The 26,526-nt window shown below is 51.4% G+C and overlaps 1 protein-coding gene across 3 annotated transcripts in view; it reads left to right on the top strand.

Annotated features, from left to right (window-relative positions):
* Nucleotides 1–26,526, top strand: part of TMEM63B (transmembrane protein 63B) — a 91,425-nt gene that overhangs the window by 35,532 nt on the left and 29,367 nt on the right. For 2 of the 3 annotated variants that reach the window (XM_034764853.1, XM_034764852.1), the window contains exons 2-4: nt 14,897–15,095; nt 17,512–17,591; nt 25,213–25,251. In XM_034764853.1, coding sequence (XP_034620744.1) covers nt 14,919–15,095; nt 17,512–17,591; nt 25,213–25,251 — 296 coding nt within the window. In that variant the 5' untranslated portion in view covers nt 14,897–14,918. The remainder of the gene's footprint in view (nt 1–14,896; nt 15,096–17,511; nt 17,592–25,212; nt 25,252–26,526) is intronic. The other variant, XM_034764854.1, reaches the window with a different exon arrangement.

Genomic DNA, 26,526 nt, shown 5'->3' with positions numbered 1-26,526 from the left:
TTAGATTTCTAAAAGCTCTTCTCCGTGTCTGCGACTATGTCCACAGATTGCAATCAGAGGTGTGACTGCAGCCTGTGTAAACATTCCTGAGCTAGCTTGGATCTAGCTGTCTGTCTATAGCAGCGAAGCCGCAGCACTACTGGGCTGTACAAGCCCGCCCAGGACTTGTAGCTGTGCTGGGAGTGAGACATCTGGGGCCTGATCCGGAGCCCACTAAGTCCATGGAGATATTCCAATGGAAGTAATGCTTAGCTCTTAGATGGTGCTTTACTAGGTTCTGCCTAGCCCTACCCCCTTTCCAGCCACCATAGGGTTGTTCCCTCTGTATACTGTCCAGTGCTTTGTCCAATCTAGTTTTAAATATCCCAAGTGATGGGGTTTCTGCTGCTCCCCTTAGCAGATGACTCCTCAGCCTAGCAGACTGCATTTCTCCCTGCTCCCGCCAGCTTGTCAATGCTTCTCTAGCACTGAATTGCCCAGCAGTGAATGCTAGGCTTGGGGTCTGGTCACAGCTAAGTCATATTGTATGGGCAGCTCCAGCCTCCTTGCGTGCAGCCAAAATGATACTTACTCTTTCTTCTTGCTGCTGTCTTGCATTAGAGGCTCCTGGCTAATTAGCAAGCTCAGCCATTTGCAAGCCTCCGAACCAGCTGCTCACAGAGCCATACTGTTCTCCCCAAGGATTGTTCTTAATGGCAATATCTTTCTGCTCTGTGTGACTTGCAGATTATACGTTCTGTACAAAGTTCCATTGAGCGAGTTTCCCAGGCTCCCTGCTAACAGAGTGAAAAGGCTCCCAAAATGTACCGATCATCATCAGCTCCATTGCCGCAGCTGTACAGCAGTTCAGTGCTCTCTAGGTACCTCTGCACTGCAATTAGACCCCTGCAGCTGGCCCATGGGGCTTGGGCTGCAGGGCCGTTTAATTGGGGTGTAGATGTTTGGGCTCAGGTTGCAGCCCGAGCTCTGGGACCCTCCCAGCATCCTAGACCCCAGGCTTCAGCCCAAGCCCAAATGTCTACACTGCAGTTAAACAACCCCCTAGCCTGAGCCCTGCAGGCCTGAGTCAGCTGGCATGGGCCAGCCACGGGTTGTTAATTGCAGTGTCGACGTGGCCTGAGCATTAGTGTACCTAGTGTGCCATGGGAAGTTGCGTACTCTAGTGGCTACCACCAGCAGGATGGGCTGGGTTGTCGTTGCTTGCTGAGCGCCTGGTCTTGGACTGGGAACAGCAGGGTGAAGCTCCTGGCGGGTGTTGCAGAACGGTGCAGGAGTAGCTAGGATGGGAGGCTGCTGCTGATCATGCGTGCAAGACCTTCCATGCTTAATTGTTCCGTGCCGACAGAACAGCAGTGTTATTGAGAGGGAGCCTGGGCTGTGGAGCCCCCCAGGAAGCCCACAGAGAGGCAGAGGGGACCTTGGTGCCATAGGCCTTGCCCTGGCAGCAGCAGCATCTTCTCACACACAGAATAAGCCTCTCTTTGCTGCTCTCACCTGGGGCCGGGTCCTGTGATCCCAGTGTGGGTGTCCCTCAGTTATTGGCTCCCTAGCGAAGTCAGGCCCAGGCCCGTGGGGGAGGACAGGGTTGGGGTTTCATTTCCTTTTTGCCTCCAGTGCCTTGGCTGAGGCTGTGGCCTCTCCAAACTCACAGATGGTTTCAGTGTCGAGAAGCGCTGTGGTCAGGACGTGCGCTGCCAGTGCGACCGTAGGGCTGCTGGGTAGCGGGAGAGAGAGTTCCCCACCTGCTCCTGCAGCTCCCCAGCTGGCTGGCTGACCGTGCCGTGGCTTTTGGACTTGCTGAGGTGCCCGAGCGCTGCACTAGCAAGGCCCGCCTCGCAGAGATGTTAGGATGAAGGCTGTCATGGCTGCTGTTCCAAAGTGCCTGAGCCCCACGCTTTCCAGAGCGCATGTCTGTCTGTCTCGCTCACAGAATCCCAGCAGGAGCAAGGGCCAGGATTCTAAGGTCAGGTGAGGAGCAAAGCAGATCTGCAAGGCGCTCGAGTCTGGAGGGCCGGGGCTGCTCTCCGCCCCGGTGGAGTTCAGTCCCAGGGTAGACTGTCTCCTCAACAAGTAGCTCATTGTCAGCTGCCCTGCCAGGGCCTGTCTGGTGTCAGCCCCTGCTGCCCGGAATGCCAATGACTTGATGACTGAATGGGATTCAGCCTCTTTTGCCACTGTGTCTCAGTCCGGGAGGTGCTGGGCTGAGGAATTTCACCCAATCCTCTCAAACCTCTCCTTCTCCCTCCCCACCCCCATTCATCTTGGCTTTGTAGAGCTGCTCAGTGCTCAGATGGAGTCTATAGAGCATAGCCAGTGATGCTAGAAACTATTTGATTCTCTGGGTGGAGGAGACCTGTGGTGGTTAATTTCTGCAGCTTAGGGTTGGCGTTAGAGCTGCACTGTTAGATCTGGGTATGTTCCGGAGCACTGTAGTTTAGTGGGCTGGCCTGAGATCTGGGAATGGATCTGGCTCTGGGATTCACTCTCTATTCTTGATGCCTGCAGATGGATGCCTGGGGAGGTGTGAAAGTGTTAAAGCAGGGATAGGCAACCTATGGCACGGGTGCCGAAGGCGGCACGCGAGCTGATTTTCAGTGGCACTCACACTGCCTGGGTCCTGGCCACCGGTCCAGGGGGCTCTGAATTTAATTTAATTTTAAATGAAGCTTCTTAAGCATTTTAAAAACTTTATTTACTTTACGTACAACAATAGTTTCATTATATGTTATAGACTTATAGAAAGAGACCTTCTAAAAATGTTAAAATGTATTACTGGCACGTGAAACCTTAAATTAGAGTGAATAAATGAAGACTCGGCACACCACTTCTGAAAGGTTGCCGACCCCTGTGTTAAAGTCTCCAGTGAGGATGCATTCCCAATACAGAGAGACTTCTAACCGAGGGTGCTGGTCTGGGGGAACTCAAGCCATGAACTACTATGGAATATGAGACAGTTAGATGCCCTCTCTGCAATGCTACCTCAGGGCCTTGGCCCTTTTGTGCCCGGCGTGGGGGCAGTGTTATTCATTATGAAAGGATGTGTTTTGATGAATGGATTATATGTATTTGACAATCCACTTGGCGTGTAAGGGGCTATTAAAGCTGTAAACAAGTCTATATGAGAGAGTCATATAGTGAGTGCAGAAGGAGCAGGATGGTCCTGAGGCCGGAGCGCAGGATGGAGATTTGGGAGAACTTGGTTCGATTCCTGGCTCAGTCACAAATTCCTCAGTTTTCTGTTCTGTGAAATGGAGGGAATGATGCTGCCCTACACGCCCTGCTGGAAAGCTAAATTCATTGTCTAGGCAGTGCTTTGGTGTCTGGGGCTGGAAGGGCTGGAGGAGGAGTGATTGTAAGGTGCTGGCACCAGCAGCCCCTCCCTCTGCCCTTCAGCTGGCTCCTGAGTGTTCTGTGACTACAGAAATGTAACCGGTTGCAGTGACCCAGGGTGGGTGGAGTTGGGCCCCCACTCCAACAACGAGGGTATGCTAACGTGCACATTACCTTCTCCTCCCACCTTCCCTCTCCTTTCCTGGCGGAGCCTGATGCCCATAGTAACACCTTCCTCCCCCCCTTGTCTGAGCTCCATGCTTACCTACAAGCAATAAGAACCCAGGAGGTTTTCCCTGGAAGTGGCTGAGCTGTGGCTAGAAGAGCCCCGGCCAGGCAGCTATTCCAGGTTATAAAATCTAGATAGGGGAGTGAGTCTCTCCCCGCCCCTGGAGTTTCCAGTGAGGTTTCTACAGGGAATTTCTAGAGGCTGGATCATCATCCCCCACTAGGTGGGAGGGTGAAATATACTCTGGGTAACGGCCACAAACTGCGAATTGTGACACAGATGGCTGAATTGTGCCATTAATGCCTGTGCAGCACTGAGCAGTCTCATCCTTACTGTTGCCACTTCACTGCCCTGTCCTGGCCCTTTTCCCTCCACGTGCTGGGCCCTGCCCCTCCAGACGTGCACAGGCCTCAGTGGGCTCGATGCCAGGCTGCAGCGTGTGATGCTGGCGCTTTCCCCTGCGCTGTGTTGCTATGGCCATATGTACTTCCTGGGCTGTGGCTGGCAGCCTGGGGCAGGAGGTGGGGCTGAGAGGGGAGTTCCTTGTCCAATGGTTCTGTGTTCCAGGGCAGAGCTGCACCTTGGGGAAGAGTCAGACATTGGGGGTGGGGAGTTTGGGAGCAAGGATGGGCCTCTCTTGTTGCAACATGGGGTGTTTTATTTTTCATAGTAGGAGCCATGCCCCCAAGCCCCAGGGTGGCACCCCCGACAAGCCCCCCATGTTTACTCACACTGGCACCTTTGCCTAGCCTGAAACAGCGCATCTGATCTATGGGTCCCCCTCTGGAGGCATGTGGTGTGCATTAAGCCCTAACCAATGCCCTTGTGACTGACACTGTCCTCATCATGCTGATGAGTAGGGAGGGCACCCAGAAGCAGCTGTGAAGCATCACAGGCCACATTGTTGTTCCTGGTGTCCCTGGAGCTGCTGTGTATGATGATCTGTCAGCTGCACAGTCCCAGGCCAGTAGCATGTGCTCTGCAATAGCCAAGCACAGTAGGGAGGAGAGAGGTAGCAGCAGTGTTAGGGGAGCTGCCCAAAACTGGTAGAACCGGTCTGTTTTGGGGTAGGGTCTGTATCCCGGTTAGTGGGGCAGCTCATCATGTCTGTGGAACGTCTCTCTGTCACGGCAGCTGGTTGCCAGGAATCTCATGCAAGGTTTGACCCTGATTTCCATCCAGAAAGCCTGCACTCCCTCCCTTTCTCTTTGCCTTTCTTCCTCATTCCTTTATCCTTTTACACGCTGAATCATGAAACTCTGGGCAAGCCTGGGAGAGGGGAGGAGACCCTTCCTCTGGCGGGATGGGCATTTAAAACTCCCGAGCACCTGCTCAACAGACGCATGAGGCACAATCCCAGCCACGGAGTCCAGTTCCGACCCAGGCGGGGCAAGTCCGGTGGTGGGTGTGTTTGTGAGAGAGCAGTGTTATACCCAGTGTACCTTGGGAGAAGCTGAATAATCTACAGTCACGGAGCTGGGTAGAGAAGTAGGATCTAATTTGCCCATTAGCCTCCTGACCTGAGACTCCCAAGTCTCCCTTATATGGAGGAGAACCCCTCAGGGAGGCCGATCTGTAGCTGCCGGCATGTGGTTGGCAGGGCCGGCTCCAGGGTTTTGGCCACGCCAAAATTGCGACGGCAATTCAGTGGGAGGTCCTTCACTCCCAGGCGGAGTGAGGGACCGTCTGCCGAATTGCCGCCGAATACCTGGACGTGCCGCCCCTCTCCGGAGCAGCCGCCCCAAGCACCTGCTTGAGAAGCTGGTGCCAGAAGCCGGCCCTGGTGGTTGGTGCTGGTGGATCTAATTATGGTTCTCAGGTCCTGCTGACTGGACATTTATGGGTTTGGGCACTTTCTGGAAAATGACACTTGTTACTGAGCACCCCCACCAGAGCTGTGAGGAAGACAGATGTCTTTGCCCGCACACCCTACTGGAGCAGAGGTGTGTTTTCCTGTGGTCCCGTCTCCAGCAGGAACAGCGTGAGATGTCTGGTGCCCAGAGGGAGCGTAGCCAGCTGGTGCAATTCCTGTTGGTTCAGCTGTCTTGGAGATCCATGCCCACGGCTAATGCTCTGGCTAGCCAGCTGTTGAGGCTGTATCCAGGAGCAGACGTAGCCAGTGAGTGTATGTTAAGCTGTCTGCTCGGGCAGGTTGCGTGAAACTGTCGATCCAGCCTAAGACCTGGCTTTCACCTTCCAAGCAAAAGGCTGATGTGGGTGGCGCTGGGAGAGAAATGGTGAGTGGCATTTCTCCAGCCGATCCCCAGGCCTGTACCCAGAGTCTATTCCAGGAGGCACAGGGAATCCTCCCCCATGAGCAATGCCCAGAATGGGCACAGTGCTTCCCCTCCTGGTTCCACGGGCATTCACAGACTGAGGGACCTCGCTCCTGCCCAGCCATAAAGGCCATTCTTGGGATTCTTCTCTCATCCCTGTTCATTGGCCGGGAGTAAATGTCACTGCCCATTGCTGTGCCAGGGCTGGGCCCTCCTGCTGCATCAACACTGACTATGCTGTGCCTGGCACTCCAGTGCCACAGCTGGGCTGGGGCTGGGGACTGCTTTTAACTGAACAGTTGCCCTGTCTATCTTCCATCCTTCCCAGTGGCTTAGGCTTGAGGGCAGCTCCCCTTCTGTCCTCCTTGACCACACACCACACTTTTCAGGAGTTGCGTCAGAGAGAGGGGGCGAGGAAATCCCCCACCTCTGCCAGCCTGGGAGAACGCTGACAATGGACATGGTAGCATCCGCTGGTGTCAGTGAAGGAGACGGGAATTGTCACTAGAGACAGGTGTACCAGTACAACGAAATAGTAGTGAATAATTCTACGCTGCACCCCAGGGATGGATGAGAAAGGACCAGCAATAAACCTCTCCCATCTCTCCGAGAACCCAGCCAGAGCTTCCTCCCTTGAACTAGCTATTTAACACCCAGGCCATACGTGCCTGATGTGTCCCACTGCTGACAAGGCACTGGGAGTTTGCGGCTTCTTGGGCTCTCCTCTCCTCTACCCCTCAGGAAACTCAGAGCAGACTCAGCATTACTTAGTCACTGAGCTCCCTGACTTTACCTGATTTCCCAGTTGTTAATGCCCAGTGAGTCACGAGGCTACAACCTGGCCCTTCCTGGTTCCCAGACCTCATTTCAAGCCACAAGACCAGGTGGTGACCAGCTGAGCTAATCAGGTAGTGGTGAAAGGTTCTGAAGCTGCAAAGCACTAGGTGGGTACTGAGTGTTGCCACTGTGTTGGGTTCCATCATTTCTAGTCTGTGTACCACCTGAGAAGTCCCCATTAGCAGGCAGAGAGCTTGGAGATGGAAAGGAGGGGAGAAGTCCTTTTTGGAGTCATTGCAGACTCTCCAGACCACTTAGGCAGCTGAAAGCCCTCTGGTGTCTGAACCAGCGCTTCCCTTCTGCACGCTTGTCTGTCTTTGTAGCTGACATGAACCACAACAGGGCATACCTGACGTGGCAGTTTTACTTCTTTCCTTGGCCAGTACCTTTCCACGCTGGTATCTAGCGATTATGCAAGAAAAACTCAGCGCGTCCAAGCAAAGCCTGTCCGAACTTGCAGTGCTGGCACCAAAGAACATCTAAATTTATCCCTTGTGAGAGCTGGAGGCTTCTGCTTCCAGCCACGCACCAGAACTAGGGCTGTGTCTTTAAGCAATAAATGCTTTCAAAATGTGCTGCCAATTAATACTAATGCTCTGCACTAATTCAATCAGCTTCTATATCAGAGGAGTCCAAGCAAGCAAGAGCTGTGCATGGTAGGCTGTTGGTTTTTTTTAAAGGCGCTGGGGTGACCCTAGGAACCACAGACCAGTGAGCCTAGCTGGTTGGAATAATTTAAAAATGGTATTCTAAAACACTTAGCTATGGACTAACCAGTGTAGCTTCCACAAAGGAAAATCATGTCTCATTAATCAATTGAGATTCTTTGAACATGTCAGTAAAATAGTGGGAATGGAGATCTGGTCATCCTAATTTACTGAAATGGTCAAAAAGCCTCCAATAAAGTCTCTCACAAAAGGCTATTAAGGAAACTAGTGATGGGAGGAGATGTACTGTCATGGATCAGAAACTGGCTAAGTGACCAGTAACAAAAAATTGGAATAAATGGTCAAATTTTCAACATGGCAAAAGGTTGAAAGCAGCGTACATGACATACAGCTAAGTGAATGGGCAAAATAATGGTAGATGAAACTCAATATTGAGAAAGGCAAGGGAATGCACATTGAAAGGAATAATTTGTATATTGTTCAGTCATCTCAGGTTCTAAATTAACTGTAATACTCAGGGGAAAGACTGGGATGGTTCATTAACAACTTCTGCTCATGATCCTCAGATGCATGAGGAATAGGATAGAGAAAAGTACTGAAAATATTATGATTCCATTATGTAAATCAATGGCACAGCCTCATCTGGTAGGTCAAAAAAGTCCTTGCAGGCCGAGGAAGTATTCAGAGATGGGCAAGAAGAATGAGAAGAGGCTGGGAAAAACTTTGCATGAAGGGAGATCAAAATAACTGGGACTGTTTTTAGTTCAGAGAGGAGGCACATATATGTGGACATAATGGTATATACAACAAAGAACGGTCTAGGGAAGAGAGAATGGATGCTCTTAGGCTATGTCTACACTAGCACTTTTGTCGGTCGGGATATGAAACCCCCTCCTCCCCCAATTGACATAAGTTACAGTGACGGAAGCACTGTGTGGACAGCCCTATGTCATCAGCAGATGCTCTCCCACCGACATAGCTACCACTGCTCATTGGGGTGGTTTAATTATGACGATGGGAGAGCTCTCTCCCGTAAGCATACGTCTGCATCAGTAAAGCGGTGCTGCTGTAAGGTCTCTAGTGTAGACATAGCCTCATTTACTCTTTCTTATAACACAAGTGAAAGGAAAATCGAAAGGGAATAGATTTTAATATGGATAAAATAATATGGTCTGATTTGGCATAATTAATCTGCGGAACTCACTGTCACAAGAAGTCATTGAGGCCAAGAACGTAGCAGGATTCAAACAAAGTTTGGGCCTTTCTGTTGTTAATGAGGCTATCCAGAGTTACATTGGAGAGGACCAAAACCCTCCTGTTTCAGGGCATGTGCCAGCCTTCACCCGACAAGGCTAGGAAGACACTTCTCTATAGATGGATTTTTCCACAATTGCCCACTACAGGGATCATTACACTTTCCTCTGAAGCATCTGGTCCGGTCACAGAGAGGATACAGGGCTAGATGGACCTCTGGGCTGATCCAGAATGGCAATCGCTGTGGTCCAGATCCACAAAGGTATTTTGGCTCCTAACTTCCATTGAATTCAATGAGAGACACGTGGTGGGGGAGGTAATATCTTTTATTGGACCAACCTCTGTTGGTGGAAGAGACAAGCTTAAGAGAGCTCTTCTTCACTGCAAATGACAATTGAATTCCATGGAAGTTAGGAGCCTAAATACCTCTTGTGGGTCTGTTCCAATGTTCCCAACTCGTCTCACGCAGGGGCCGTTGAACAGCCATCCTGCTGGTGTCGATCATTTGCAACCTGGGGCAAGGAGGAAACTGGAGTCTTGGAGGTTAAGGCTCCCACTCTCACTGCAAGATCCCCAGAGCCAGCTTCTGACCTCTCCTCCACCTTCTAAGCCTGTGTTTGGCTCCTGGGTTGAGGCAGCTTTGCCTGAAGTCCCCTCCCCACCTCGGTACGTTTCTCCTTGGAAATCCTGTGAATGGTTTCCTGGGGATTCAGATGGTCTGCACACTCCAGTTCCTGAGAGCAGCATGGTGCAGCTGAGCGAGTCTGCTGGCCCATGGCTTTGCCAGTGCCACTCTAATTGGTCTCTAGCATGAGCACCCAGGTGCCTTTGTGATTGCCCCTGTCTGTCCTTGGGAGCTGCAGGCAGAATCAAACTGAGTGAAGGGCTGCTGGGCCACGTGGAGCTGACCCTTGGGAGGCAAGGATGCACAGGTGGCGCGTCCAGGGCTCCCCTGGCCCAGGCATTCACATACACCTGGCTGCCAGGTGCCCCAAGCTCCTCTTCCTTCTTGCTGTCATGGTCCTTTCTTGTCTGAGCTGTATCTAATGGGCTGTAATGACAGCCGTTCAGCCCTGTTACTGTGGCTGAGCTAAGCAAGGCTAATTACTGTGCAGCTGCGGATATTGCATGAGAGGTGGGGAGTGAGTCTCGGGGGAAACCATGCTCTGAGCTTAGGCCCTGTCTCTGCAGGATACATGGCTGATCACTGAGCAGTCTGGTTTACCCACCTAGATCCTCAGAGCAAGGCTCTTTCAAGCTAGCCAGCTCTGGAGCCTGACCTGGGTTTGCTTTTTAAGGATTTAGCCCTTACAGCTCCTCAGGGTCCCTCCCTCTACCCCTCCTTGCCCCCTTCTGACCAGGCACTGCTCCCATCCTTACCTCTGCCCATGCATGGATCTGATGGACACAGCTGGAGAATCTGATACACAGAGCCTGGGCAGCCGTTGGACAAAGCAATCTTCCCTCAGGCCCTTCCCTGCTTCCCTGGAGGGACCTACCTCTAGAGAGGAGATGGATCTCCATTGCCCATGCAGTACTTAGACCACGGGCGGGCAAACTTTTTGGCCCGAGGGCCACATCAGGTTTCAGAAATTATATGGAGGGCAATTAGGGGAGCCTGTGCCTCCCCAAACAGTCAGGCATGGCCCAGCCCTGCCCCCGTCTGACCCCCCCGCACTTTTTGCCCCCTGACCCCCCTCCCCGGACTCCTTCCCCATCCAACCCCTCCTGTTCCCTGACGGCCCCCCGGGACTCCTGCCTCATCCACCCCGCCCCCCTCCTCCCCCATCCAACTCCCCCCTCTCCTTCCTGACTGCCCCACTGGGACTCCTACCCCCATTCAACCCATTCCCAACCCCCCTACCCCCTTACCGCGCTCCCTGGAGCACCGGTGACTGGAGCCAGCCATGCCACCGCGCAGCACAGAGCACTGGTGGTCAGGCTGTGCTGCCCCAGGAGTTCGCAGCCCCGCTGCCCAGAGCATTGCACCAGCGACACAGTGAGCTGAGGCTGCAGGGAAGGGGGAACAGTGGGGGAGGGGCCAGGGGCTAGCCTCCTGGGCCAGGAGCTCAGGGGCCGGGCAGGAGGGTCCCGCAGTCCATAGTTTGCCCACCTAACGCATAGTTTCTGCGTTAGACTGAAGCTACCTACAAGAGGGCTAATCTATGCTAATTGCGCTAGTTCCTGCTGCCAGTGGTGGTGGTTTGTGTGAGGGTAATGGGGCTATTCTTTCTCTCTTTTGACTTGGGTCTATAAATTACTAATCTCTGCCCATTCCCGATCCCCTGGAGTGGCTGACACTCACTTGTGCACTGCTCCCTCCAGTCCTTTATACAGTCTAGTTGTGAACATCCCAACCGATGGAGTTTTAGCCCTTCCTTTGGGACACTGCCCCACAGCCTCCTCAGCCAAGAAGGTTTTTGATACTCCTCTTCTGCCATTTCACTTTATCGCTTCTCCTTGACTCCCCCTCCGGTCATTTTCCCCCTCCTGATGTTCATAGCTCTGATTTCTAGCAGGTTGTTACCATTTTCCCCTTTAATTGTCATTTTCATATTTCCTTCCAGTCTCTTACCATTTTTAGATGATCCGTAAGGGTCCTCTTTAGAGCCCATTGAAGTTGGTGGAAAGATTCCCACTGACTCCAATAGCTGTTGATCGGGTCCTCTAGGCCTTCCAGGTTTGTTGATACCCTGTTGTGAAGGTCTTACTCAGAGCCGGCTGCAATATTTGAAGTGGGGTTTCTCCAGTGCTAGATCAGACAGGGCCTCCGCTCTCTGATCTGCACACAGCCCAGAATTGCAGGGGTCCTTATTTAATTTGCTGCTCGGCTCCATTGCAGGCTCCTGTGTCATTTGCTGCCTGCTTTACTCCCTCCCACAGAGTATCTGTTTCTCATTCATTTTGCCAGGATGAATAAAGCTGGCTGGCTCTCATGTTATTAGTCCCTGATCACTTCGTCACAGCTTGCCCCTGCTGTCCTCCTTCTCCCTCTCCTCTCTGATGATGTCAGCACCCCTCTCTCTTATTCTCACCTGTGAATTTAATTGAAGGTGATGTTTGGCTTCTTTTTCAGACCATTAGTGATACTCTTAAATAAAATCCCAGCCTCCTCCCAATTCCCACTGGACACCACTAGCCAATCAATACTCTGCTGTTTGTCATGGCCTTTTGTTTACAGTTCTTCCGCCAGCTCCAATCCATGTGACTATTCCTCAGCTGAGCCAATGGGGGATTAATTTTTCAAGAAAGATCTCCTGGGACACAGCAGCAAATCTCCCTTCCCGTGGACCAGCATCCAGACAGCCTTGTGCTGTGTGATGATGTTTGAGCTCTCAAGCTAAACAGGATGGGGCTGGCTCAGGACTTGGATGGGAGATGTTCACAAAAAAACCCCCAAGTGTTTGAGGAAGTAGTGTTGGCCATTCAGCAAGGGGTACTCTTTTTCCACTTGGTCAGTAATGAGCCAACATCCCAGGGTGGTGCTAGGTCCTTTATAAACCACCCTAATGCTGCTTCTGTTCTCATCTGTTCTTCTGAAACTGTGATCCACTCCACATTTCCACATGGTCCACAGAGCTGCTTCCATGCCAGTGGAGAAGTGTCTGTCTGTCTCCTGCTGACTGTCGCACAGTCCAGGACACTCTTGGGGGTTTCCCTTTCTGACCAATTGAACTAAAAATCCCAAGCCCCTTTCTGCTCCTTGGTCTCCGGTATGGGTGTGTCAGGTGTTCCTTGGTTGGCTGTTTCTTTGGTATAAATATGACTGTGATCAGTGTTACAGATAACCACAGAATTGGAGGCAGGAAGAAAACTCCCAGGAAAATGGAGCCAACCCAGAAAAGGGCCTGGCGAGATCGAAGCTGAGGAGAGGAAAAGCATGTAACGGGGGGAGGGGGATTCAGTCTAATAAACGTGAACACCTGCCACCAGGGAGAGGAAATAGAGCCCAGATACAGAATAGGGAACCATAACGCGGCAGCTGCCCCTGTGGCATTAAAGTGAGTTCATTTTCATCTTCTAACCACGCTTAGTAGGAGTTTATCCCCTAACTGGGTGCTCTAGCTGCCATAGGGAAGGGCACTGAAGTTACCAGATTGCTGGTGATTACACTGGGAGAGGGAGGAGTCCAAGCGCGAGGGAGAGGCTCTGAAGTGCTGCATTGTTGCATTCAAGGGCCCCTGCTGTAGTTCTGTTGTTTCTGTAGGGTTACAAGCTTGGGCTCACAGGGCAGCAATTGCCAGGATTGCTCTGCTCCCAGTATCACATCATAGAATCACAGGGTTAGAAGGGACCACAAAGGTCATCTAGGCTACCCCCTGCCAAGATGCAGGATTTGCTGTGTCCAGGGCTGGCGCAACCAGATCTTCGGCCGCCCCAGTCATCGTCGGCATTTCGGGGGTTGGACCTTCCGCCGCCTAGGGCGGCAAAAAAGCTGGCAGCGCTCCTGGCTGTGTCTAAACCATTCCAGACAGATGGCTATCCAGCCTCCTTTTGAAAACCTCCAGTGAGCGTCCACAGCCTCCCTAGGCAGTTTCTTCCATTCTCCATCTGTTCTCATAGCTAGGAAGTTTTTTCTGAGATTTAATCTAAATCTGCTACGCTGTAGTTTGATCCCATTGCCTCTTGTTCCGCCCCGTGTGGCAAGAGAGAACAACTTTTCTCCATCTTTTTTATGGCAGCCTTTCAAGTATCATGTCCCCCCTCAATCTCTTCTCCAAACTAAACATACCCAGTTCCTTCAGCCTTTGCACATATGGCTTGTGTTCAATTCCTTTGATCATCTTTGTTGCTCACCTCTAGATCCTTTCCAGTCTCTCTACATCCTTTTAATACATTGGTGACTAAAACTGGACAGAGTTCTCCAGCTGAGGCATAACCAGCGCCGAGTAGAGCAGTGCTATCCCCTCCCGTGACTGGCATGCTATGCCTCTGTTAATGCAGCCCACATTGCGTTTGCTTTTTCTGCAGCAGCATTGCATTGCTGACTCATGTTGAGGTTGTGATCCACCACAACTCCCAGATCCTTCTCTGCAGTGCTGCTGCCAAACCAGTTATCCCCCATTTTGTATTCGTGCATTTGGTTTTTCTTCCCTATGTATAGCACCTTATATGTGTCTTTGTTGAATTTCATTTTGTTGTCTATAGTCCAGTTCTCCAATTTATCAAGATCTCTCTAAATTTTAGCTCTGTCCTCCAAAGTATTGGCAACCCCCCATCAGTTTTGTGTCACCTGCTAGTTTGATCAGTATGCTCTCTATTCCTACATCCAGGTCATTATTAAAGATGTTAAACAACACGGGACCCAGAACAGATCCCTGTGGCACCTCACTTGAGACCTCTCTCAAATCTGACATCATTCCATTTATAGGTATTCTTTGTTGCAGTTGTTTAACCAATTGTGTATCCACTTAATGGTAGATCTGCCAAGCCCGCATTTCTCCAGCACACTTATCAAAATGTCATGTGGGACTGTGTCAAAAGCCTTGCTGAAGCCCAGGTATAATATGTCACTGCATTCCCGCTGTCCACCAAACCAGTTACCCTGTCAAAGAAGGAAATCAAGCAGGTTTGACATGATTTGTTCTTGGTGGTCCATGCTGGTTGCTTGTGATTACCCCTTCATCCTTCAGGTATTCACAAATTGAATGTTTTTTACATTGCTCTAGTAGCTTCCCAGGTATCAATGTCCGGCTGACTGGTCTATAGCTCCCCAGCTCCTCTTTTCCCCCCTTTTAAAAATGGGCACTACATTAGCCCTTCTCCAGTCTTCCAGGACCTCTCCTCTCATCCATGAGTTTGCAAATATTGTTGCCAATGGCTCCGAGTTTCTTCAGCTAATTCCTTCAGCACCCTAGGGTGAATAGCATCAGGCCCTGCTGATTTGAATTCGTTCAAATTGGTCAGAAGATCTGATGTGTTCTTTACTTATCCCGAGCTGAATCCCTTCCCCTCTATTATCTGTGGTATCTTCGCTAGTCGTCTGGTCACATGTTATGTTATTTTTTGAGAGAAGACTGAAGCAAAGTAGGTCTCCTCTTCCCCAGTCCTTTGGTACCTCCCTGGTTCTCCAGGACTTCCCACACATGATCACTGGCCAGTTAGTAACTTCATTAGCCAGCTCCCTTTGAGACTGTAATGCAAGAGGCTGCTGCGCAGAGGAGGCTGGATGGAGGTTGTGGAAGATGGCAATGGGTGAGCTGGCCCTGGAATCTCCTCACCTGCTGCTACCTCCTGTTAAACGGGCTGCTGACTAGTTGGTCGGGTGTGTTTCTAACTGTACCTTTTCCCCCCTCCTCCAGGTAAGACGATGAGGCAGTAGAGATGCTTCCCTTCCTGTTTGCCATCCTGGGCTCGGCAGGAGCCAACTGCAGGCTCCCCGGCTGTAACAGCAGCACCAAGGATTACTGCTACAGTGCCCGCATCCGCAGCACTGTGCTGCAGGGCTTGCCCTTTGGGGGCGTGCCCACCGTCCTAGCCCTCGACTTCATGTGCTTTCTGGTAAGTCTCCCGCACCATTGTGCTGCTGCCGTTTGCTTGGGGTGGTGCATGGCTGTGAGGATGAAGGATGGACGTAACTAGTCAGGACTCCTGGGTTCTATCCCCAGATGTGGGAGGAGGAGTGTAATCTACTGATTGGCGCTGGGACGCATGGGAGTCAGGACTCCTAGCCCTGGTTGCCAGTTCAGGATAGAGAGTAGTTAGAGCTAGGACTCCTGAATTCTCCTCTCAGCTTTTGCTATTGGCTCCTCTGTGATCTTGGACAGGTCACTTGACCGCTCTGTGCCTCGGTTTCCCCTCAGTGAGATAGGGATTCTGACACTGACCTCCCAGAGGTGGTGTGGTTCTGAAGCTCAAGGAATTAGCCCCTGCCAAGCGCTTTGACAACCCAGTCTCTAGAAAAGCACAATATTGTTCTTCCTGCATCTCCTTACCCATCCGTGTGCTGCTCTAACACAGCCCCCTCCCCTGGCAGCGGTAGGCTGGCCGGCTGGGGAACCCCGGCTCTCAGTCATCAAAGCACAATGGGTTTTTTTCAATGGCTTTAAGAAAAAAATGCCGTGACTGTGTCCCCGCTGAAATGGCGCGGCACGGTGCAGTGCGGGCAGGGCGAGCTTGTCCTGCAGCCCTGCTGGAAGGAACAGCACCAGGGAGCTCGCTCTCTGTGGTCCATTCAGTCCTTTGGCTTCTCTGGCTGGGCTGCCGATGAGGGGGCCAGTTAGGACCAGCTGGGACGTGCCCAGCTTCGTGCCGCGTTCCCTCCAGCCCTAGCTCACGTCGCTAAGGAACAGCCTGAACTTGACAGGCAGGAAGACAGGGATGGGGAGAGGGTTGGGGCTGGGAACGTGGAGGTTTGGGGTGGCCACTAGGGCTATGTATGTGACTCAGGCCAACCTAATGCCAAGGCACTGGGCTTTCCTGCCTTGCCAGCCCCAAGCCCCCCTCTGATTCTTCTGCTGCTTCCTGCATAGTCTGAGAACAGATGGCTCGATCTCCGCTAGTGATATCAGGGCTTGGGAGGCGGCAAGGTGTCATCTGTTTGTGCTCTGGAGAACAGGCCAGGTTGCCACCTATTATTATTATTATTATTTATTTGTTTGTATTACCATAGTGCCTAGGAGCCCGAGTCACGTGCTAGGTGTTGGACAAATGCAGCCTTGATCTGTGTGCATGGCTGGCAGGATGGATGACCCAGCATGCTTCCGCTCTGCCTGTGCATTAGCTAGCAGCCACTCCTGTGGGGCCTCCAGCCAGGGCTAGGCCTCGAAACTAACAATGCCCCTCCCCTCCGCCCCCCCCAAATTCACAGAGCTCCTTCACCTGGGGTCTCTGCGTTGGATCCACCTCGCTGGTGTGGCCGGCGTCCGTTGTAAGCTGTGGGCACACGCTGCTCGTGGCTCGCTTGTCTCCTCGCAGCCCCTGTCCTGTTCGGATGTGTTTCTGGGCTGGGACAGGATCAGCTGCGGGCGAATGCTGCCAAGCCCTATTGTGGGGTGCTTTCAGAGGAAGGAGCTGTAATATGCAAGCAGTGAAGTTCCCAGCCACTCTTGCAGTAGGATGGCAGCTGGGGCAGGTACTGGAGCTCTGGGCTCTGGTGGGAGAATGCTACAGACTTACTCCAGGGAACAGATGTGAGCTATTCTGCATCCCAGAGTCCCATTTTCTGGGCCTGGGTGCCCAAACAAGGGCCATGTTGGTGCCTTGCCAGGAACTGCGGGGCTGCACCCAGCACAGACAGAACAGAGCAGGTTGCAGCCCCCTTGGAGTCCAGGAGTTCTGCAGTGCACCCCTCTCCTCTCTGATTCAGGGATGGTGCCACACACAGACTCTAGGCCCAGTACCCAGTACGACCCACTCACTCAGGTCATAGCACATTGCATGCGGGGACTGTACTTCCTGTGGGCCACCCCTCTGCCCACCAGATGGGAGATCCGCTCTGGAAGTCGAGCTGTGGCCACCCCCACGTTATGCTGTATCTTTTCCCCACCCCCACCAAGAGCAGGCCTCAGGGAAGCTTTTGCTCTCCTATCGTATGCTGCCAGTCATTCATTCAGCTGCAGTAGCAGAGCCACCCAAGCAGAGCCTGACGCCCGCTCTGTAGTGCTGCCACCTCTGACAGCAGGTCAAGCTGTGATAGCGCGAACGTGGTCACCGGGGAGATCTTGTGCTTGTGATATTGGATCCCACTTCCCCGTCAGCTCCTCTCTTCCCAGGCCATGCTGCCGCACCTGAGTGACAAGGGTCCAATTCCTTATGCCACACGAGCAAGCCAAGCAGAGAGCCAGCTGCTTCCTCTGTCCCGTCATTGTTCTCTCCATGCCAGACAGACGGCCGGGCGGGGGGGGGGGGTGTCAGGGCGGGCTGCTTCCCCAGCCAGGGGGGCCTTGTCTCATAGCTTCTCTTGGCACTTTTGCAGGCACTGTTGTTTGTCTTTTCGATCTTGCGTAAAGTAGCCTGGGACTATGGACGTCTGGCCCTGGTGACTGATGCTGACAGGTAAGGTCAGGATGGGAGTGGGCTCGAAGAAAACGGGGTACAGGGTTAAACGCTCTGCTGTGTGCCCAGATGGCAGGGGGGTGGGGAAGGAGTAGTGCTCAGGTTGGTCTAACCCCATAAATCCCAGGAACGGGGAAAGTCCCTGCAGCCCAACATGCCAGCCCTTTGTCATTCAGACTTCATCCCTGTGCAGGAGCAAACCTCGGGTGGCTCTGGAGATGGGATTGTAATGTATGATTTATGATTCCTACAGCAACAGTGTGCACGATTTGCTCTACAGCACAGACAGCTCCCTGCCTTGTGGGAACAGCAATGGCCCGGAAAGGAAGAGGGTGGGATGGGGAAGAGGGTATGGGAGGGCAAGGTCTGACGCAATAACTGCTTTGTTAGCAACACAGCTGGAGGGGATTGTACTTTTTCTTTTCTGTACTGATTTCTTTTTAAGTAGATTGGGAGTCACGGGCTGGGTTTTCAGGTACTGTAGCTCTTAACTGTACAGGTCATGGCACTAAATCTGGGGAAGCAAAAGTAGCCGAGCATGGGTGGCTCAGAAGCAGGGCTCTGAGCTGGAAGCGGGAGCGAAGTGAGTCTGGAGAAGGGATCCAAGTGAAGTTCTTGATGGCTGTGTTAGTGGCCGAAGGGAAAGCTTTTCCCCTAACTGCTAATGGAATCTTAGTCTTAAAATATAATTGGACGTGGCTAGGCTAAGACACTGCCACGTGGACTGAAAACTGGCTGAAGGACTGAGCCAAGGGTTCTGATGAAGAAATGCAGTGTACCAGCTGGAAGAGGTGTCTAAAGATCCCTGCTGGGTATGACTTCTTTACTGAAATGGAAGAAGAATATGTGAATATTAATGAGTCTGTCGCGGGACGCCAGCTCGACAGTGAAGCAACAAGAGGCAGAGTAGGTTCAGGGGCTGCACTGTTCTCCTTATTCCATGACGTTCCTTGTTTCAAATCCCAACTGCTAGATGATCTCATGTTCAGACGCTGCTCAGCTCCGGCAGAGAGGGCCTTTAGAAAGGGTTCCATGCTCTCTGGGTCATTGCACCCAGGTACGTTAATTCCATTGCGGAACAAAGCACTCAGAGAATCTCGGAAGAACCGAATCCCAGGTATTCGCACCGCCTACCATAGTGGAGGCAAAGGAGTTCTACATATTTTCAGTTTCACTTTCCATTGCAAAAGCTACCAGGCTGACCTTTGCGTCATTGTTCTGTGTGTTAAGCATTCAAATTAGTCTGGTTTGCACCTCTTGTTACGTGACAAGGGAAAGAATGGCAGAGTCGCTTTCTTCTAACACTGAACAAGGACCTTTATTTGAATAAATTAATCCGCTGTATCTCCAGAGCTACTCTGTCTCCTCCTTACTTAGGCGGAGTTGTGAACGCTGCTGAGGCTAGAGAAAACAGCACCCGGGGACCCAGAGAGATGGGGAAAAGCAGGCAGGAGGTAGCCATTTGAGGAAACGTAGCTGATCCCCTGTGGGGAAAGTAATTCACGACTAGATCTCAATGGGACGGAGGCACCTGGTCAGCAGCAATGGTGTGTGAGTCCCAGGGTGAGAATACGCAACTAATTACCGAGCCTGCCATGTGATGTGGCTGCAGTGAGGCCAGGGCAGCATGGGTGGCAGGGTAAGAGGCATTGTTTTGGAGCAAGGAGGGGATACCATCCCCGGGGAGAACGTGACGGGCGCTGCGCTTTTGGCAAGTAGCTTCACTTCAAGCTGCCTCCATGCCTCAGGGCTTCTGGCTCCCAGTGCCAAGTTCAGGCCTCTAGACCAGCATTTCTCAACCAGTGGCTCACAACCCCTGTGGGGGCACCAAAGGCAGTCGGGGTCATGGCAAGGAGTTGGAAGAGTTATTACACTGTAAAGCAAATGACATCTCACATGCCCTTACACTTCAAGGTCCAGTGTTCTCTACTACCCTGGCCAGCCACTCCCACAAATGAACTATCCAGGCTTTGCGCTGTTTGCATTGATACATCTCCTACTCTTCCTTTTTATACAGGGGGGGTCATGACATTTTTTGACAAGGAATAAGGGGTCACCAGCCTGAAAAGGGTGAGAGAGACTAGCCTGGGCCATGCTGCCTGTTTCGTACACCCAGTGCCAACTGCCTGCCCTTGTAACTGGCCCGGTCTGCTCTTCCCCTTTGAGGGGTGGCTCTGCCCGGGTTCCGCATTTGTTCTTCAGCTTTAGGCCACGTCCCCTTCCCCAGGGGGACATTTTTTCTCTGTTGACTTGCTCAGTCCCTTTGAGAACTGTGCAAACCTCAAATCTCCCTGCCTGGTCCTCTCCTCCCACCAACACACTTTTCCTCCAATCGTGGCTCCCTCAGACCTGGGGATATCGGTGCCCTCCGGAACCCTCAGAGCTGCCTCCTATGTGGGATGGGCCCCACCTCGCATGTTAGGTGAGGTTCTATTCAATCCTGGTGCAACCCATGCCTGCTGGGCGTGGTGCTCTGTCCCCCTCTAGTGACACCTAGAACTCTTAGAAATTAATGAGTCTGCTGCAGCCTCAGCTAAGAGGCATGTGGCTTTTAGTTCCTGCATTAAGCTTCAGAGGTCCCAGGTTCGATCCCGCCCGCCGATGACCGGGATCTGTTGGCGTTACACTGGCACAGCTTGGCTAGCAGGTGGATCCTTGCCCTGTGCTTAGACGGCCTGCTGCCCTTGCTAGCACCTATCTGTGAGTAATCGCATTATGTCTGGGTGCTGCCAACTGGAAGGAGAGCTGCAGCTAACATGGAACAAATAATGCCCAGCTGGCAAGCTGGGGCACTAGGAGGCCCAGAGGAGAGTCGCTGAGACAGGAGCAGGTATTGGCAGCAGAGCATCCCCATCTGTGTGCTTTTAGCCTCAATAGCATGGCCACTTGTGGGGGCTGGTGTGACCTGGCAGGGAAGGGCTACGTGGGAGAGTTTGCAGGAAGCCATGATCCCCGTGGGGTAGTTGAGAGAGGCACTAGTTTGAGAACTGTGCCAGGTTCCAGCTGCTTCACGCTAGGCTTCTAGCAGACAAGCAGGTTCTCCTATCCATCCCCGGGCGGGCAGCAGGGCAAAGGCTTCCCTAGGGAACACTTTGGATTTTCCCATGAAATGTGGTGCCCAAGTGCTGCTAGTTTTGGGTTGGAACAAGAAACACAGCCCCCATGGGATCCTAAAGGTGACAGCTGGCCAGAGCCCAAACGCACTCTGTGTCTGTGCACTGATGTACAACCCATGTACGGAGACACAGCACTTGCCCCAGGGGCCCTGCAGTCTCAATTAGACAGACAAACCTTTTGCCCCTCGGGTAACCTGCGGCAGGGACACACTCCATGCAGAACAGATAGGAGCTGGAACAACAAAAATATCTGTATCAGAGGGGTTGCCGTGTTAGTGTGAATCTGTAAAAAGCAACAGAGGGTCCTGTGGCACCTTTAAGACTAACAGAAGTATTGGCGCATAAGCTTTCGTGGGTGAATGCCCACTTCATCAGACGCAAGCGTCTGCTCCAATACTTCTGTTAGTCTTAAAGGTGCCACAGGACCCTCTGTTGCTTTCTAAAAATATCTGTGTGAAGGTTTTTCTAGCCACCTCCCATTCCTGACTGGGGCAGGGAGATGGTGAGAATGCCTCTTCCAGTCCTGTGCAGATAATAGTGGGGAGCTGGTTCAGAGGCCGGGGCCATTCTTTTAGGTCCTGTGTTTGCTGCTGACGCGGATGGGATGAGATTACATCCCCCAGGTCAAAGAAGGAATCTGGGGCTGAAAGGAGGCAGCCAGAGTCCTGTCGCACCACAACGAATTGCTCTGCCCCATCAGTAAATGGACCCATAGGGCCGATCTGTCTAGCGGCAGGAGTGGGGATGGGAGATCTCTGCAACTGGATCCTTGGGAGCCATAGGTTGAAATGTTTCCAGTTAACATGGAGCTGTTAAAGATAAGGGTGCAACAAAGCCCAACATAGTCTTCAAGTGTGAGCCTCTAGGTGGAATACAGAAAATGCATTTAGTAGAGGACCACTAGGCATCACTTAGAATGATAAAACCAAACTTTATTCAGAAGCAAAATGCATCGCTAAGCAAACAGGGATGCAATTACTACTTAATCAATGAGTGATCAGTCCACTGACAACAGTCTGATGATCCTGGAACCTAACGGGACCCTTTGGACGTTTATTGGCGCTCCTTCCAAATTTACAAATCGACTCCTTTTATAATCTATTATCGTACTACTTAACATTACACTGCCCCTTACCATAATTAGATTTCCTCCTCTTCCTTATTGGCTCTTTACATAGCTCAGTGGTTTGAGCATTGGTCTGCTAAACCCAGGATTGTGAGTTCAATCCTTGAGGGGGCCATTTAGGGATCTAGGGCAAAAATCTGTCTGGGGATTGGTCCTGCTTTGAGCAGGTTGGACTAGATGACCTCCTGAGGTCCCTTCCAACCCTGATATTCTATGATTATGTAAATGAACATCTGACCCAATGTCCTTCCCATACTATCAATACAGACAGAATTATAAAAAACATTCACAATTCTCAAAAACACTCATTAGAAACCCTGCTTGAAGCAGTTATAACCAAAACGTAACGGCCCCATAACCCTGGCTCACATCCTTGCTAAATGCAGTTTTCCCATCTTACGGTCTCCAGCTTCTTTCTAACTCGCAACCTCCATTCCCCTGACTCCTCTACACTTAGGCCCTAAATGTAACTACCACTAATTTCTTAATCTAAACCAGGGGTTGGCAACCTTTCAGAAGTGGTGTGCTGAGTCTTCATTTATTCGCTCTAATTTAAGGTTTCGCGTGCCAGTAATACATTTTAACATTTTTAGAAGGTCTCATTCTAGAAGTCTATAATATATAACTAAACTATTGTTCTATGTAAAGTAAATAAGGTTTCTAAAATGTTTAAGAAGCTTCATTTAAAATTAAATTAAAATGCAGAGCCTCCCGGCCCGATGTCCATGACCCGGGCAGTGTGAGTGCCACTGAAAATCAGCTCGCGTGCCGACTTTGGCACGCGTGCCATAGGTTGCCTACCCCTGATCTAAACCATCCTATAGGCTGCGCCTTGCACACTGTACGTGGGTGGCCCTGATTTGTCTCCACTACTGCTGGGTCAGCTGCATAAGTGTGTGGGAGGGAAGGCTGCATTGAGGACCAGGGCCAGAGGGCAGCACCCTCGATCTGAGGCTCTCCCAGATAGGTGCTTCCCTGGCGCCAGCGCTCCTGGTCTTCCCTCATGTCACTGCTGACTCTTTGGTCCCTGCCAGGGGGGAGGGAGTTCTGTGGTGTGACACTTTCATGCAGCCCATTCGGGATGCACTAGACAGTGGAACACGGGTCAAATCCTGCTTCCCTGGGAGTCAGTGGGGCTTTGCCTTTAGGAAAGGCAGAGCTGCTTGTCCTAAACTGTCCCCTCTCCTCACACAGGGCCTCCTTCCCTCTCTGTCAGTCTGGGCTGGCTGGACAGCGCTGTAGGGAAAGGCCTCCATGCGCAAGAACCACTCAAGAGAAGGAACAAAAGAGAGATGGGAAGGGAAGCTGAACCAGCGGGTTCCTCTGACTTAGCCCTGCAGGGATCTTGGCCTAGCCTGGAACAGCTGCACCAGATCAGTGGCCCCAGTCAGTGCAGTTCTCTCAGCTCACCGGGTTCAATTCTTCAGCAGCTGGCCCTGTCTGGTCTGGAGTTGGGCTGACATTCCCAGGGAGGGCAGTTCCTTTAGATCAGCTGGTGTTTTCCCTTTCTTTTGTAGCTGTCATAGGAGGGTCCCACCTGGTTGGAGTGGCCCCCTCTGCTGGAATGGCAGGACAGATTACTCCGCATGTTTGTAAAGAGCTGTGCATCATTGGTACGCATGAGTTCCCTGGGCCTTACACTTATCTTGCACTAAAACTAGAGAGTGGAGAGCTCATTTCACCAGATTTAGGAGCCACTTGTATATTGTTGGTTCTAGATTTGGGACAGAACCTGGAGTTTTGGGGGTTCCCTGAGTTCTGGGCTGCTGTGTATTTCCTTATTTAATTCCCTGAGGCCGGGCAAGCTAATCTATCCTTGAAGACACTGTTTGCACTGGCTCAGGATGGAAAAACAACATTTGTTTCATTCCGTTTGGGGAAGCAATAGTTTAAGTGATGGTGCAAATGTTCTGCAAAATCCCAGATTTAGATGCAAACCCAAGTAGAATCTGAGAGGTTCCCAGAGCCCAGCGCATCCTAGGGTCTCCCACTCCAAACTAAAGACTGTCGCTACTGGTGGTAGTGCAGTGCAGATCTCGTCGATGTGTGTTACAGACGGAGCCAGCACCAGAGGTGTCAGGATTCCCTCCCCCCTCTGAACTCTGGGATACAGATGTGGGGACCCGCATGAAAGACCCCCTAAGCTTATAGTCTACCAGCTTAGGTTAAAACTTCCCCAAGGCACAAATTCCTTTCCTCGTCCTTGGATGGTATTGCTGCCACCACCAAGTGATTTACACAAAAATTCAGGGAAGGGTCACTTGGAATCCCTATTTCCCCAAAATATCCCCCCAAGCCCTTTCACCCCCTTTCCTGGGTAGGCTTGAGAATAATATACCAACTAATTGGTTAGCAATGTGAGCACAGACCAGACCCTTTGTCTTCAGGACACAGAAATCAATCAGGTTTTTAAAAGAAGAACTTTATTATAAAGAAAAAAGAATCACACCTGCAAAATCAGGATGGAAGGTAACTTTACAGGGTAGTAAAAAGATTTAAAACACAAAGGACTTCCCTCTGGGCTCAGCTTTACAGTTACAAAAACAGGAATAAAACTACCTCTGTATCATAGGAGAAATTCACAAGCTAAAACAAAAGATAACCTAACGCATTTCCTTACCCTACTTACAATTTCTGTGGTTTTAGATGGATTATTCCAGGTTTATTTTCAGGAGATGTTGTACCTGCTTGGCTTCTCTCTCCGTCCAGAGAGGGAACAAACAAAGAGAACAACAAACAAATCCTTCCTCCCTCAGATTTGAAAGCATCTTCTTTCCTCCTTGGTCCTTCTGGTCAGGTGCCAACTAGGTTATTTGAACTGCTTAACCCTTTACAGGTAAGGCGATTCAGTACAGCTGCCAAGGAGGGATTTTATGCTACTGCATACATAAAGATTGTTACCCTTCCCTCTATATTTATGACACCTTAGATTCACTATCTTTATTTGGCTGCTGTTAGAAATTCCTGCTTTATCAAGTACAGGAAAGGTCGTCTTATTCTCTTTGTATAATGGCATTGCTTTTAAAAAGAAAAATAATAAAAAGATTAGATATGTAGCTACACAACNGAGGGATTTTATGCTACTGCATACATAAAGATTGTTACCCTTCCCTCTATATTTATGATAAGAGGTGTGCATGAGATTTCCAGACAAACATGATAGGGCCCTGCCCTGAGGAGCCTGCAGTGTGCTGGGAAACTGAGTGCTGCACGGAAGTTTTTCCTTTATTTTCTCTCTCTGATCTAAATGTTGACAGGTTTCTCCCCAGGATGGTGAGAGGCAGCCCAAGGCTGTGTCTACTGGGGCCGAGGAGGCTCCCTGTGGGTGCTGCAAAGTTCCCATTGTTGTAACCCTCCCTTTTTGTTTCTCTGCCCCCAGGCGGCGGCACTGGCAGACAGAGCGAACGGAGCGGGAATAGTATGTTGTTGTTTTTTCAGGGTATTTTTCCTTCCCTCTCTCTCCTGTTTTTTTTCCTTTGGAAATGGCTAGGGGTTCAGGGCTGGGATTAATGTCTCCTGATCAATGCAGATTTTTCAGCCATACATCACAGCTGGGAAGGGACGGGGCTCATTCTGGTCCCTGTCAAACAACAGCAATGCCACTGTGATCCTGGGAGGGTACCACAGCACTCACCCTGCTTCACCACAAATTCATGTGTGTGCTGGAACTGGGACAGGGACCAAATCATGCCCGTTTCCAAAGGCTGGCTGGGTCCCCACACTATTTACCCCTAGATCTTTTCCTCCACCCTTCCCCTGTGTGTCTACGGATAGTGAGGCAACAGGGATACTTGGGAACCCTGGATACAGACTACCTGTCATTACTGCTGTTTTATTGGGGTGAAGAGGGAAAGGGGTTTCTCTCACCCCTTGTTCAGAGCTAGGCTTTGATCATATAAGCCCTAGGGGAGCCAGAATTCAGCTACCACACCCGAAGAATAAGCAGCTGTGAATAATGCACTGGTGCACTGTCCCAATCCCTCCCTCCAGCTCAGCCAGTAATCCAGACATGAGCTTCCTATTACAGAACCATTGCCAGAACCATCTGGTACCTTGGCTTGGCACTGCCCATTGTAAACCCCAGCAGTCAGTATGTGAGCTGGTCAGACAGACTCTGAATAGCCCCTTGGACAGCCACACATTCTTCTTGTTTCCCCACTGGGGATGTCCCTTTGCATTTTGACTTTTTAAAAATGCTCCATCTCCCACAGTCTAGAACATAAGAACGGCTACACTGGGTCAGACCCAAGGTCCATCTAGCCCAGTATCCTGTCTTCTGACAGCAGCTGGTAGCAGTTGCTTCAGAGGGAATGAATAGAACAGACAATCATCAAGTGATCCATCCCCTGTCGTCCAGTCCCAGCACCTGGCAGTCAGAGGCTTAGGTCTGATCCCTGAGTCTTTCTTGTGCTGCTTTACCTGGCTACACTGTCTAGCCTGGATGGGGGGTGATTGGCTCTCACCCTCACGCAGGACCAGGGTGGGAGGCAGTACACAGTAAACTGGTGCCTGTCTTCTAAGTTCTGCTCAGCACCAGGGATGAGCAGGGCAGCAACAGAAACTGACAACATCTCAGGAGTGCTCTGTGCTTGTCAAGTTCCCATTGCTGCCCTGCTTGGCACTAGAGCCAGGTGGTAGGGGCTGTGGGCAGGGCACGGGAGGTAGCAGAGGGCCATCCTGCCATTTCCCCCCA

This window comes from Trachemys scripta, chromosome 3 (assembly GCF_013100865.1).
Source record: "Trachemys scripta elegans isolate TJP31775 chromosome 3, CAS_Tse_1.0, whole genome shotgun sequence".
NCBI classification, from domain to species: Eukaryota; Metazoa; Chordata; order Testudines; family Emydidae; genus Trachemys; species Trachemys scripta.
Note: the sequence above shows the minus strand (reverse complement) of the source record. Positions and strands in the feature narration are given on the sequence as shown.